General features: G+C 31.3%; 1 protein-coding gene across 2 annotated transcripts in view; it reads right to left on the reverse strand.

Moving 5' to 3' along the window:
- TRPM7 (transient receptor potential cation channel subfamily M member 7) overlaps positions 1 to 13688 on the reverse strand; it is a 101823-nt gene that overhangs the window by 63386 nt on the left and 24749 nt on the right. For both annotated transcript variants that reach the window (XM_023527845.1, XM_011355104.2), the window contains exons 5-11: positions 12007 to 12220; positions 9671 to 9795; positions 8650 to 8821; positions 7462 to 7636; positions 6446 to 6569; positions 5417 to 5489; positions 3572 to 3672 (exon numbers count right to left, since the gene is read on the reverse strand). In XM_023527845.1, the coding sequence (XP_023383613.1) occupies positions 3572 to 3672; positions 5417 to 5489; positions 6446 to 6569; positions 7462 to 7636; positions 8650 to 8821; positions 9671 to 9795; positions 12007 to 12220 (984 nt within the window). The remainder of the gene's footprint in view (positions 1 to 3571; positions 3673 to 5416; positions 5490 to 6445; positions 6570 to 7461; positions 7637 to 8649; positions 8822 to 9670; positions 9796 to 12006; positions 12221 to 13688) is intronic.

A 13688-nucleotide genomic window follows, 5' to 3' on the forward strand; every position in this document is an offset into this window, starting at 1 on the left:
ATTCTTTTTAATGCAATTGTAAATACGATTTTCTTAATTTCTCTTTCTGATAGTTCATTATTAGTGTATAGAAACATGACAGACTTTGGGGTATTGATCTGTATCCTACAACTCTGCTAAATTTATTAGTTCTAATTTTCTTGATGGAGTCTTTAACATTTTCCACACATAATATCATGTCATCTGCAAACAATGACAATTTTACTACTTCCTTTCCACTTTAAATATCTTTTATTTCTTTCTTTCTCTTTCTCTTTTTTTTTTCCCCCTAAATGCTCTGGTTAGGACTTCCAATATTATGCTGAATAAAAGTGGTGAGAGTGGGCATTCTTGTCTTGTTCCTGATCTTAGAGGAAAATCTTTCAGCTTTTAACCACTGAGTATGACGTTACCTGTGGGTTTGTTACATACTGCCTTTATTACATTGAAATACGTTCTCTCTATATTTACTTGTTGATTGAATTTTTTCATAAATAGATATTGGATTTATTAAATGCTTTTCCTCTATGTACTGTGATGATCATAGGATTTTTATCTTTCATTTTGTTAATGCAGTGTATCACACTGACTTGTGATGTTGAATCATCCTTGCATCATACCTGGAACAAATCTTTCAATGTATTATTGAATTTGGTTTCTTAATATGTTGTTGAGGATTTTTAAAAAGCTATTTCTGAAGAGTCTGGCTTCCAATCAGCCTGAATGTAGGTGCTGACATCCTTTCCTAAGAGACAATGATAAGTCTTGGCACATCCTCAACTACTGGGAGTTACTAAAACAAAAGAATATATTCTTAATAAAAGAACAAGATAAAATTTCATGAAAAAAATCCCTTCATGACATGGAGATAAGTAATTTGCTTGATAAAGAGTTCAAAGTAATGGTCATAAAGTCGCTCACTAAACTTGGGAAATGAACAGATGAACACAGTGACAATTTCAACAAAGAGACAGAAAAATAAGAATGTGCCAAAGAGAAGTCACAGACATGAAGACTACAATAACAATTGAAAAATACGTTAAAAGGCTTCAACAACAGACTAAAGGAAGCAGAAGAAAGGATCAGTGAACTCAAAAGACAGGGCAGTGGAGCTCACCCAATTAAAGAAGCAAAAAGAAAAAAAAGAAAAGAAAAACAGTGTAGACAGCTTAATGCACTAATGGGACAACATCAAAAACTAACATTCTATTATAGGGCTCCAACAAGGAGAAGAGAGAGAGAAAGGGGCAAAAATATTATTTGTGGAAATAATAGCTGAAAACTTCCCTAACCAGGGGAAGGAAACAGACATCCAGAACCAGAAAGTTCCAAATAAGATGAATCCAAAAGAAGTCATACCAAGACACATAATTAAATTGTCAAAAGTTAAAGATAAGGAGAGAATATTAAAAGTAGCAAGAGAAAAATTACTTGTTACATACAAGGAAACTCCCCACCTTCCACGAAACGTTAAAGGGATTACTTTAAACTGAAAAGGATGTTAATTAGTAACAAGAAAATATATGAAAGAATAAATCTCTCTGGAAATGTAAATATATAGTAAAGATAGTGGATTAATCACAGAAAGCTAGTATGAAGGTTAAAAGACAAAAGTAGTCCAATTAACTGTGATTTTAATAATTAGTTGAGGGATACACAAGATAAAAAGCTCTAAAATGTGACATCGAAAACAATTATGGTGACGAGAGTAAAAATGTTGAGCTTTATTATCAACTTAAAATAGACTTATAAATATAAGCTATCATATATGTAAGCCTCATGGTAAACACAAAACAAAAACCCATAGTAAATAGACAAAAGATAAAGAGGAAGAAATATAAGTATATCACTAAAGAAAATTGTCAAATCACAAAGGAAGAGAGCAAGAAAGAACAATTACAAAAACAGCCAGAAAACAATTAACAAAATGGTTATCATACCTATCAATAATTACTTTAAATGTAAATGGCCTAAATGCTCCAATCAAAAGACATAGGTTGCTAAACAGGTTAAAAAAACAAGATCTATCTATATGCTGCTTATCAGAGATTCACTTTAGGCATAAAGATACACACACAGACTAAAAGTGAAGGGATGGAAAAAGATATTCCATGCAAGTGGAGATCAAAAGAAACCTGGAGTAGCTATACTTATATCAGGCGAAATAGACTTTTAAATGAAGACTGTAACAGGAGACAAAGTTGGGCAGTACACAATGATAAAGCACTTGATCCAACAAGAGGATATAAATTTGTAAATATTTATGTACCCTACATAGGAGCTTCTAAATATGTAAAGCAAATATTAATAGATCTAAAGGGAGAAAAAGCAATACAATAATAATAAGGGACTTTACTACCTCACATTAATGGAGAGATTATCCAGATAAAAAACAAATAAGGAAACATCTGTTTTAAATGACACCTAAGGTCAGACAGAATTAACAGGTATATACAAAATATTCCATCCAAAAGCCATGGAATACACATTTTTCTCACGTGTACATGGTACATTTTCCCGGCCACAAAACAAGTCTTAATAAAGTTAAAAGGAATGAAATAATATCAAGCATCTTTTCTGACTACAATTGTGTGAAACTAGAAATTAATAACATGCAGAAAAATGGAAAACTCACAAATATGTAGATTAAATAACATGCTACTGAACAACAAATGGGTAGAAGAAGAAATTAAAAAGGAAGTCAGAAAATACCTCAGACAAAAATGGAAATATACCAAAATTTGTGGAATGCAGCAAAAGCAGTTCTAAGAGGGAAGTTCACATCAATAAATGCCTACCTCAAGAAACAAGAAAAATCTTAACCAATGTAACTTTACCTCTCAAGGAACTAGAAAAAGAACAAACAGAACCCAAAGTGAGTAGAAGGGATAAAGTAACAAAGATTAGAGCAGAAATAAATGAAACTGAGACTAAAAAGACTTTAATAAAGAAAAATCAATGAAACTAAGAGTTGGTTCTTTAAAAAAAAGAAACAAAATTGGCAAACCAAGAAAAAAAATAGACTTACCAAGAAAAACAGACAGGACTCAAAATCAGAAATGATAGAGAAGTAACACCACCACAGAAATACGAAGGGTCATTAAGAGACTAGTATGAAAAATTATCCTCCCAATAAACAAAAGTCCAGGAGCAGATGGATTCATTGATGTATTCTACCGAACATTCAAAGAATTAATTCTCAAATGTTTTCAAAGAAGAGAAGAGGAGGGAACTCTTCCAAACTCATTTTATGAGGGCAGCATTATCCTGATACCAAAACCAGACAAGTACGCCACAGGAAAAGAAAATTGCTGGCCGATTTCCCTGATGAACATAATAAGATGCATAAGCATTATTTCAGTTCTAGGAACTTTAGAGATTTTTACCCTATAAAAAACAAACTTTTATCAAGAGGCAAACAGGACTTATTAAATTCTAAATAGATTTGCTTGTTGTAGAAATGTTTAGGTAAACTAATTTTGCACTTTGGTAAATTCTGCACGTGACAGGTAAAATGTCAATTTGAATACAGTTCCGACAAACACTTCACTATTACTTAAATTACATTGTGTATACAGATTATTTTACATACCAGCCACTGTTGTCCATAAACAAATACATGATTTTTGGCAATGTCAACTCTATCCCATGCCAGCGTAAGGATGAGCTGGTCAAATGCAGATGCATTAGTACCTAATTGAAGAGAGAAAAGTTGACAAGTTCAATTAATTTATCTCCATTAAAATGTGAACACTTATGGATTCTCCCCACTCCTTTTAACTAACTTACACAGCTGACATCAGCCACTGTTCAGAGGTAGTCTGCCTCAGAGAGATAAAGTTACTCCCAGGATTGAGGACTTTTATTTTCCAACTATAGAAAAGCCTCACATTGCAAACAATTCAGAATGTAGAACAAAGAGAAGAAAACAAAGATGACCTATTTCTATCACAGAGACAGTATTCACTGTTAAGATTATGAAAAATATCCTTACAGATGCTTTTTGGTGGATGTTTAAATACGTATGTATGCTTTTAATTATTTATGCAAAAGTGGATCATACTATACAAAGTATTCAGCAGCCTATTTTATGTATCTTAATATCATACATTAGTTTTCCACAACAGTACATAGATTTACCTTATATACACTACCTTTTAAAGGTAACTAAAATTTATTCAACAAATATTCTAACTAGTGAACATTCAGGTTATTTGAATTTTTTGGTGAGTATATTTTTGTGTAATTTGGTGATTTACATAGGATGAAGCCAAATTGTAGGAAGAAGGATATATATTTTAAAGCTTTGATATACTGCCAAAATATATTCCAAAAAGGTTATAACATCTATCAGAGGTATAAGAATATCCACTAGAAAAATAAAGCTTCTTTTTAAAAAAATGTGCTATTTAAAAATTATAACACTATCTTTCCAGATTTTCCCCTACCTATGTAAAAGATATTCTGCTAATATCTTTTACATAAATTCTGACTCATTTTTCCCTGAGGTATTCATCTTTTTCATTATTAATAACAGCTCTCTGTGATCTCTCCACATTCTTGTTCCTTAGTTTCTTCATCTATAAAGAAAAATAAGTCTTCCTCTTAAGACTACTGTAAGGATAAAATGAGATAAATATACCACTAAAACACAAAAAGTATATGCCAAATATTTGGTACTCTCTTTTTATTTTTATGCAATCCCATTTATAAATCTTTCCCTTAATGGTTTCTGGGTATCCTATTACTTATGATCTGTTGTTCCCAAGATGATGTATAGATTATCTTATACTTTATTATAGTATTTTTTAAATATCTGATCTATTAGCAATTTATTGTGGCCTAATATTTAGAAAATTCTTGTGAATGACAACAAATGCCCTCTTGCTTTGCTCCTGCCACCTCACTGCGTACTTGGGTCTTTTAGATACTCAGATGGGACACCATTTTAGGTTATAATTTTTTAAATGATTTTTCACTGCAATCCTGTTTGTTACATCAGGTGGATGTTTTTGGCAAGATAACGAGAGGAAAATAATTCAACATGATTTACATTCACACCTCTGTCCTAGAAGATACTTCTGGTTTTCTTTCCAATTGCCCTTCAGAATGAAAACAGCATATTTCAGAACACTATCCTGAATTTCTATCAACTAATATCTTATTATCTTTAAGCACTTATTTTTCCGCCAATTGAAAATGTGACATAATCTTAACAGGATAATTAAATGAGTCTAGTAGCATAAATCCTGCTATAAATTTTAAAAAACATTCTACAAGATAAAAATAAAAGCTAATGTATTGTCAAAGGTTAAATGTGTCTTTCGCAAATAAAAATTACTGAAAAATTTGTTCTTACTTTGCTAAATTAAAAAGTCCTGTCTTAGATATATAGGATATAAAAGATCTTACAAATAAAAAAATGTTTAAGTCTTACCTTTAAGCAGTGCAGTAAGTATTGCTACATCTATATCTTGATGTTCATCTGATCCAATGTGGAAAACAGTAATCTATTTAAAGATTAATTCATAATATTATGCCATTACATTTTAAAAGCTAAGGCATAAGACACATAAAATAGAAAGTAACATCGAACAACGTGAGAGATATAGTTTTGGAGGGTTTTATTTCTTGTTCAGAAAAAAGAAACCAAAAAATATAATATTAAAAGACTCTGTATCATTTACCAAATAAAATTATAAGTACACTCAAAATGTTTGGTTTCATATTATATTCATTTTTTGACCTCTGTTATATCCTTTACTACTGAGTAACTTACTTATGGGCTGAGGCTATGGATTTACTTGTCTGAGAAAATCCTGCTGTCCTTTCTACAGAGTGAACAATTTCTCAACTCAAATAATTATATGTGTCCTTGATGAGAAATTTTATTGAAAATTTCTTTAAATTGTTTGAAATGTAACATCATTTGAGAATTTTTTATTTAATAACCTTTTTCATAAAGTAAAAGACTACTGTACTAACCTCAGCACAAATTTTTCAACTAACTTTATTTCGCAGTATATAAAAAAAGAGATTATCCACTTAGTTGGAGAGTTGCTAAAAAATTTTATCTCTAAAAACTTAACACCATGTTTAGAGGACTGAAATTAAGCAGCACTTATCTGTAATTTAATCTGATCACTTGCTCAGAGTAAAACATTTTTTTTCCTAAGTATATTTTGGAAAACATACAACTATTTAGCACTCTTCCTTGACCCTGGACATAATCTGTTGAGGCCAAATTATAAAACTTTTTCTAAAATAGAAGTGCAAATATATGTCTCAATGTATAAAAACTATGATCTTTCTCCTTGGTATCTCTCAGTTTGAACAAAACAGTGACATCTTCACATGGTTAAAAAAGATTTAAAATTTTAAATTCAAGTTAAAAAACAAGTTTTTCACCAATTTAGAGTGTACTTTGAATAAAATAAAAAGGCTTTCTCTGCTAAAACCTACTTACAAGCTCTTTTCTTTTCATGCACTCCATCAGTGTTTGAAATAAATGAAATGCTTCACTCTGGCCAAAGTTAAATGTTTTTTTGATGGTTGAAATAATATCAGGTTCTGCTGCATCAGGAAGATTCCTAGAGTAAGATGTGACAGAATTTAATTCACTGATTTCAATTTCCATTATTTGTAGAATCTGATATGAAGTACAGGTGGATCCTATATTAATATTAAATACTTGACCCTCAGTAAAATCTTCTCCTTCATGAGACTCCCATGATAAGTCATAAGGGGTAAAAATTGAAAGGACTGATTTTTCTTTGGCTTACTCTGAACATTATTACATGGCATGAGTTGCAATATCAGCACTCACATTTTATAAGATATTGTATAAAGATAATTTTAAGACATTATTGTGTATAAAGCAATATCTCACCAAGATGTCATGGGCACATTGGCATTTTTTTTTCAACAGGTATTATATTTACATGGCACAAAAGATATAATGATATAAAATAATCTAAAACATGAAAGTCTCCTTCCTACTGTCTTCCATCTGCCCAGTTCCATTTCAAATGCTTTCGAGAAACACTATTAGCCTAACAACTTTCCAGGATCTCTTTCTATATATAAAAGTTATTCCCTCTTTTTTCCTACATAAAAGGTGGTACAATATACTCTACATCTTCCTTTTTATATGTACATATTTTGGTAATCTTCCCAAATCTAGGACACAGATACCAACCCTACTCAGCTAAAACTATTCCATTGCAGATAGACCATAATTTATTTATCTAGTCCCTTTGATATATGTTCTATTTTGTTCCAATCTTTTGCTATTACAAACAACACTATAAGAAGTAACTTTATATGTACGTTATTTCATATATGTACAAGAACATCTGCAGGAACAATTTTCAGAAATGGAACTACTGGGTCAAAAGATACACTGAAATGAATCTAATATTCCAAAAACGTCAAGCCTTTTTACATAAAGTTAGTAAAAATTTGTTGTAATTATACACTTACCCTCCTTCTTCTGTTTGTTTATGAATATATGCTAGTAGATCTGCAGCTCTGCCTGTTCCTTCACATATGACAACTGGAACAGGAGGACTTTCCTGAAGGTATTCTAGAACTGTGAGGATAACATTTGGCCCACCCTCAAATATGAGAGCCACCACAGGAACACCTTGACCAATTCCTAAAAAAAATAAAAGATTAAAATATTAGGCAAAATTTAGTAACTTAATATTATTTTTTACCCAATCAAATACAACAACAGAAAGTCGAAATATAATTTCTTATAAAACTGCTGTTGAGTTCATTTGAAGCACTCAACATACCAGTCTGACATAAATATTGAATAAATTACTTTTTCATTGACTTAAAGTCTGTTCTAAATGACAAAATTAGAAAATCTAATATATAATTAGATATACACTAGAATTTATATATTTATTGAAAAGCAAAGTTACTTTGTTTATTTCACTAAGTCAACTCTTGATAAGAAATTCATAACACCAATTTTTTTTAGCTTTTAGCTTGCTTTTTAATATTGTGCAAGTTGAACTTCTACAGTCCTAATTTTTAAGAGATGCTATGATTCCATCATAATCTGAATGCACTGTTCTATAATTTTGAATTTCTATTTCAAAACTGTCATAGAGTTCACCTTCTTGGTGTTCTAAGATTATAAAATGTATTCTTTTTGAAATAAAAATCTAGGTGTTGAACCAGAAAGTTTGACCATGGGTGGAAAGACCAGTATCAAGAATACCAGCTTTTAATACACAACAACCAAAGAGTGATTCACAGGTTATAAACTTTAAGCAAGGTGATTATTACTTTGCAATAAAGCATTTTTTCCCTCTTTTATTCTTCAATCTTGAATATCAAAGTCATATATTAGAATATATCATAGATTAAGAATATTTCTGAATTCTTTGGGCTGCAATGGGGTTACAAGAGCAACAGAGCTCCCAATAAACCTCTATGGCTTTGGTCTTGATATCTGAATACCCTATTTGGCCTCAGACTTCTTTTCCTAGGTCTTCTTATTTTGCCTAAAGTCAGTGACTCTTGGTTGTTTTGTATGTTATCTTGCTACATCAGGAAATGAGCACTTCAAAGAATATTCTACCATTTAAGTATGTTGCTGACAATTAATATAGGCCAGAGTAATTTCAACAGTAACAAATTTATAAATTCCCTTACTAGCATGAATTCTTTGCTGATTAATAGTTTTTTCAAGTTCTCTTCTCAGTCTGACTTCTGCCCCATACTTTCCAACAGTGCCATCGTCCACCAGTATGAAATGGGAATGCAGATTATTCAGAACATTCAATTTGCTCAGAGGGTTCAATAAGGTTTGATAAGGAGCAACCACCTAAACAATGTCAAATATTAAGAGTTAGTGGGAAGGATTAAATACAGTGTAAAGTAAAAATAAACTTTGAAATAATCTGTAAAGACAAGTACAGATAAAATTCCATTTACTTATAGCAACAAATAAAAAATGTCAAAGAATGTACCCAAAAGCACAAGCTTTTAAGCAGTTGAAGATTAATCAATATGGGTTGAACGATACAAATATATTTTTACTCTTACTGCAGAATATAATAATATTTCATTACCACATGCAAAAAAAGCAGCAGCAAATAAGTAAATAAATAATATGAAGAAACTATTGAGTTATTAGTGAATAAAGAGCAATATGTAAAGGACACTGAATAAAAGCAATTGAATGTCATATTGCTATTTATCTAGCAATAAACAGAATCTTTAAAATTGATATTAGAAATTTAACTGCACTTGAAAGGGATTATAATTAATTCCTTTTTAATAGTCACTTGATAAGTATCTATAACTCATTCACATATCTTTAATCTATTCAAATAAAAAATGAATAGCATTCGATTACTACTCTTAGGGACAATAAAATTAATTCTTAACGTCATTTAGTCTTTAAAAATTTCATTACAAAGACTGGCATGATATGGAAAAGGTGTGAAATAGTTACACAAAAAAGGCAGAAACCAAAATGCACTAACATAATAATGACATTTATATCTATGAGTGCATTTTCAAAAGATCAGAAGAAAACCTTAGGGAAATGCTTTTTAAAGGTAATTTGAAAAGTATGGTTTGTTCACGAATATTTTAAATTGACTTCTATTCTTGCTCTTATTTTGTTACACATAAGTTCAAATATAAGAATTTTTAAAACCATTCTTACATCTCTCCCGACAAGATCATTTCTGTTTTCAATCACACCCCATGGAGCTATTCCAATAGTGCAAATCTTCCGAGATGATCTGGAAGCATGTTCTTTGAGGGCATCGCCAACATGTTTGGCCACACCTGTTCATACAAAATTTAATTCACTTTATTTGAAAATATTTACTGTGTTAATTAAGAAAAATCCTGTGCTCAATCTGTAACATTACAATGTGATATTTTTCTTTATACATACAAGATAATAGCCAAAAAAAGGTCCAAATGACAAACTTACAAAAGAAAACGCAAGGACCAAAAAGAAAAAAAAAAAAAAAATTCCACAATGTCAAATTATTACAACTGCCTGAAACACACATAAAACTAACTTTTATCATGTTGTTATGCCTAGTCTTCTCTTAGATTCCTCATGTAAGTACTGTAGTTTTTGTTATTGCTCTACCCATCATTTATAAAAAAAATAAGAGTATGACTCAGGACTATAAGCAACGCACACGCGCACATACACACACACACACACCCCCCCAAACAACTACAAAAGTTGTCTAGCTGAATCAAAAACTGGAAGAATAGTAGAAAAGACAATTCAAAAGAGCATATAACTCTTAATTATCACTTGTTATGAACTGATCTGTACACTACCCTCCAAATTCCTATGTTGAAATCCTAATGCCAATATCTCAGAATGTTATCGAATTTGGAAACAGGTCCTTTAGAGATGTTATCACGTTAAAATGAGGCTGTTAGAGTGGGCCCTAATCCCATCTGACGAGTGTGCTTATAACAAGAAATTTGGACACAAAGAGAGACTCTAGAGATGCACATGTACAGAAGAAAGGCCACAAGAGGATACAATAAGAAGGTGGCCATCTGCAAGCCAAGAAGAGAAGAATCAAACCTGCTAATACCTTGATCTTGGACCTACACAAATGGGAAAATAAATTTCTTTTGTTCGAGTTACCCCAATCTGTGGTGTTTTGCTATGGCAGCCCTAGGAAATCCATGTGTCACTCTCTTTGATTTTATAATGCATTAGATCTCATTTTACACTTGGATATGGAAGTCGCATCTTCACTGGTCTTCCAACCGCTGTCTTGTCTATTAAGTCTATTTTCAAATCATCCAAATGATATTTGCTTTTGTCAACTCTTTGCTTAAAACCATCCCTTCTCGTTCAGAGTAAAAGCCAAAGTACTTAAAGTGGAGTACAATGCCTTATATAATGATCTACTGTCCTTGCTATTCACACCACCCCATCCTAGCCATCATCAAATACCCATAACTTTCTGACCTCATCACTTAATATTCCTTGCTCATTGCACTCAAGCTACACTGAACCCTTCTTACTATTCTCTCAACACACAAGTTGTTCCTTCTTCTTTAAATGCTCTGCCCCACATTATTCTTATCTTGCTCCCTTATTTTCTGCCATCTCTACTCAAATGTCACCTTATCAGTGAAGCTCTCTCCACCATCCCAACTCTATTATTTCGTGTGTCTCCACAGCACTTACTATCTAACATATTATACATTATGTAGTTATCTGTTTGTTGTCTCCATCTCCTCCATTGGAATATAAATTCCATAAAGGTAAATATTTGTTTTGTGGAATGATGTATTTTTAGCAGCCAGAAGAATGCCTGATATACAATGAGGTTCAAAAAAGTTGTTGGTAATGAATTAGATATTTGCAAGCTAATTTAAGTAATAATTGTTTTACTTTGGATATTAAAGTAATTTGGCTATCTTATATCTAACCTGTATATGTGATAGAGAAGACTTGGAATGAAAGATTATAGTATATTAAAAATTCATTTTGAAAGCTATTTCTCGCCAATGCCTAGGTAATAGATTGCCATTCTTCTATCAATTTACCAGTAGCCAGAAAGTGACAGGAATAATACTTTGCTCTATAGTAGGGATCAGCAACCTTTTTTGTAAAGAGCCAAATAATAAATATTTTAGGCTTTGTAGGACACCCAGCTTCTGTCACAATTATTCACTTTTGCTCTTGTAGCACAAAAATAGCCATAAATAATACAAAAACAAATGAGTGAGGCTGCGTTCCAATAAACTTTTATTTACAAAAACAAGGAGTGGGCTGGATTTAGTACCACAGTTTGCCATCCTCTGCTCTAAAGTGCGTCATTTTTTTAAAAAGACTAAATGAAAACTAAATACATTTATAGTTACCATCTATACCTAGGAACTACAGATTATTTAACAGAACAACTAAATATATTTATTTTCAATGTTGACTATTATTTCAAATATCTAATTGATATTATAAAAAATCAACAAATGCATTAAATAAAATAGGCGTAATCGTCACATTACCTGTGTTTACTCCTCCAGTTAAAATCCAGGCTCCAGTTGTAACTGCAGCTTTAACAAGACCTTTTCCAAGCAACTGCTTGATTCGTGGGTGAAGCTCAAATTTTTGCATGCCCCCATGTACAGAGATAACAAGTTTGGGCAATTCCATCTGCCATTCTTTAAGCAGAAGTTGTAGAATGACCTCAGTTTTGGTGTCATATGATAGTCTGACATACTAAAAAGGATGTTTAAAAAGAAAAAATAATCGAATACGGTCATAGGTTTCGTAATGCAATGTTATACAGCTTTAGAAAACTTCTATTTGAATTAGATTATTACAAAATAGATTTCATAGGCTACTTTTAATATATTTATACTCCTAGGAATAAGCAACAATAGATGATTTTAAAGTTGGATAATCATTCTGGAAGTAGTGACACTCTAATTTTTAAACCTTAAAATTAAGACATAAATATATTACTCTTTCTGCTTATATAAACTCAATTACCATTCATACAATTTATAAATTTATCCACAGTATTTATTAGCTTGTTCAACTATGAGTATGCAGTGAATATGAAGTATTAAGGCTACCTACAATGATGAGAAAAAGGAAAAAGAGAGAAGAATGGTAAAAAATATATATATAGATATATATATATATATGGAGGCTTCTACAACTCTTGCTATTAAAGAGAAGCAAATACTAAATTATCTGTTTGAAAGTTCTGTTAATGATACAGTCTATTTATAATAGAACTTGGACTGTGTAGTAAAATAATGAAGATATTTTTAATATGGATGGTTGTTTTTCTCACTGGAAGTAACTGGATTTGACCCACAAATTACTGAAATTAATAAATAAATTTTACTCCAGAATCCCTTAAGAATGCTCTGAATGAGACCTGTTCTACACTAAGTCTTTCTGCATTAGTTTTAACTCATTGCTATACTTGGGTACAAAAGTAGTATTTGGAAAACAGGGCAAAATTAAATTAAAACAAAAAAAGACTATTAGAAATAAATGAGGAATTCCACTTCTCACAATGATGAACTAGGTTGTTTAGGACTAACTCTGCCCCTGGAAGCTAGAGAAACTTAGAAAACAGATAAATAACATCTGTTTTAAGGCATGAGAGAGGTACCAAAGCAGTGAGAACCTGAGGGATCAGGATCCAGGAGAATAGGAGAACTTGAAGAGATGGGCCCACCACCTCTTTTCCTATCAAGGCAGAGAGGTAGGCTGAACAACATAAGGGGTAAAATGTTGGTAAATCTAAATGATTAATAATGTTTTGGGGGTTTAAATACAGAAAGAAATATAATTCATGCCAACAAAAGCACATAAGTGATGAGAGAAATAAATGCAGTTACAAGTATTCTAAAGGTTATTGCATTGTCCAGGAAGTAGTAAAAGTACTTAATTCATAATATAACAAGTTTAAAATGTAATTTACAGTGTTTATTATAAGATTAAAGAACAGAAAAAGAATGTATAAATAATATGCTAATAAGGAAGGAGGTAAATAATGAAAAATTTTAATCAAAAGAAACAAATAGGAACAAAGAAAAAGTGAGACAGTATTAAAATGAATTACATGCCACTTGAAAAGAAACCTCTTAAACATAAGCTTAGAAGTAAAAGAAAATTTAGCCATATGATTACTGAGAAAAGCAGACTTGTCAGAAAGAGACGAGATAAA

The sequence above is a fragment of the Pteropus vampyrus genome, unplaced genomic scaffold (assembly GCF_000151845.1).
Source record: "Pteropus vampyrus isolate Shadow unplaced genomic scaffold, Pvam_2.0 Scaffold19, whole genome shotgun sequence".
Classification (NCBI taxonomy): domain Eukaryota; kingdom Metazoa; phylum Chordata; class Mammalia; order Chiroptera; family Pteropodidae; genus Pteropus; species Pteropus vampyrus.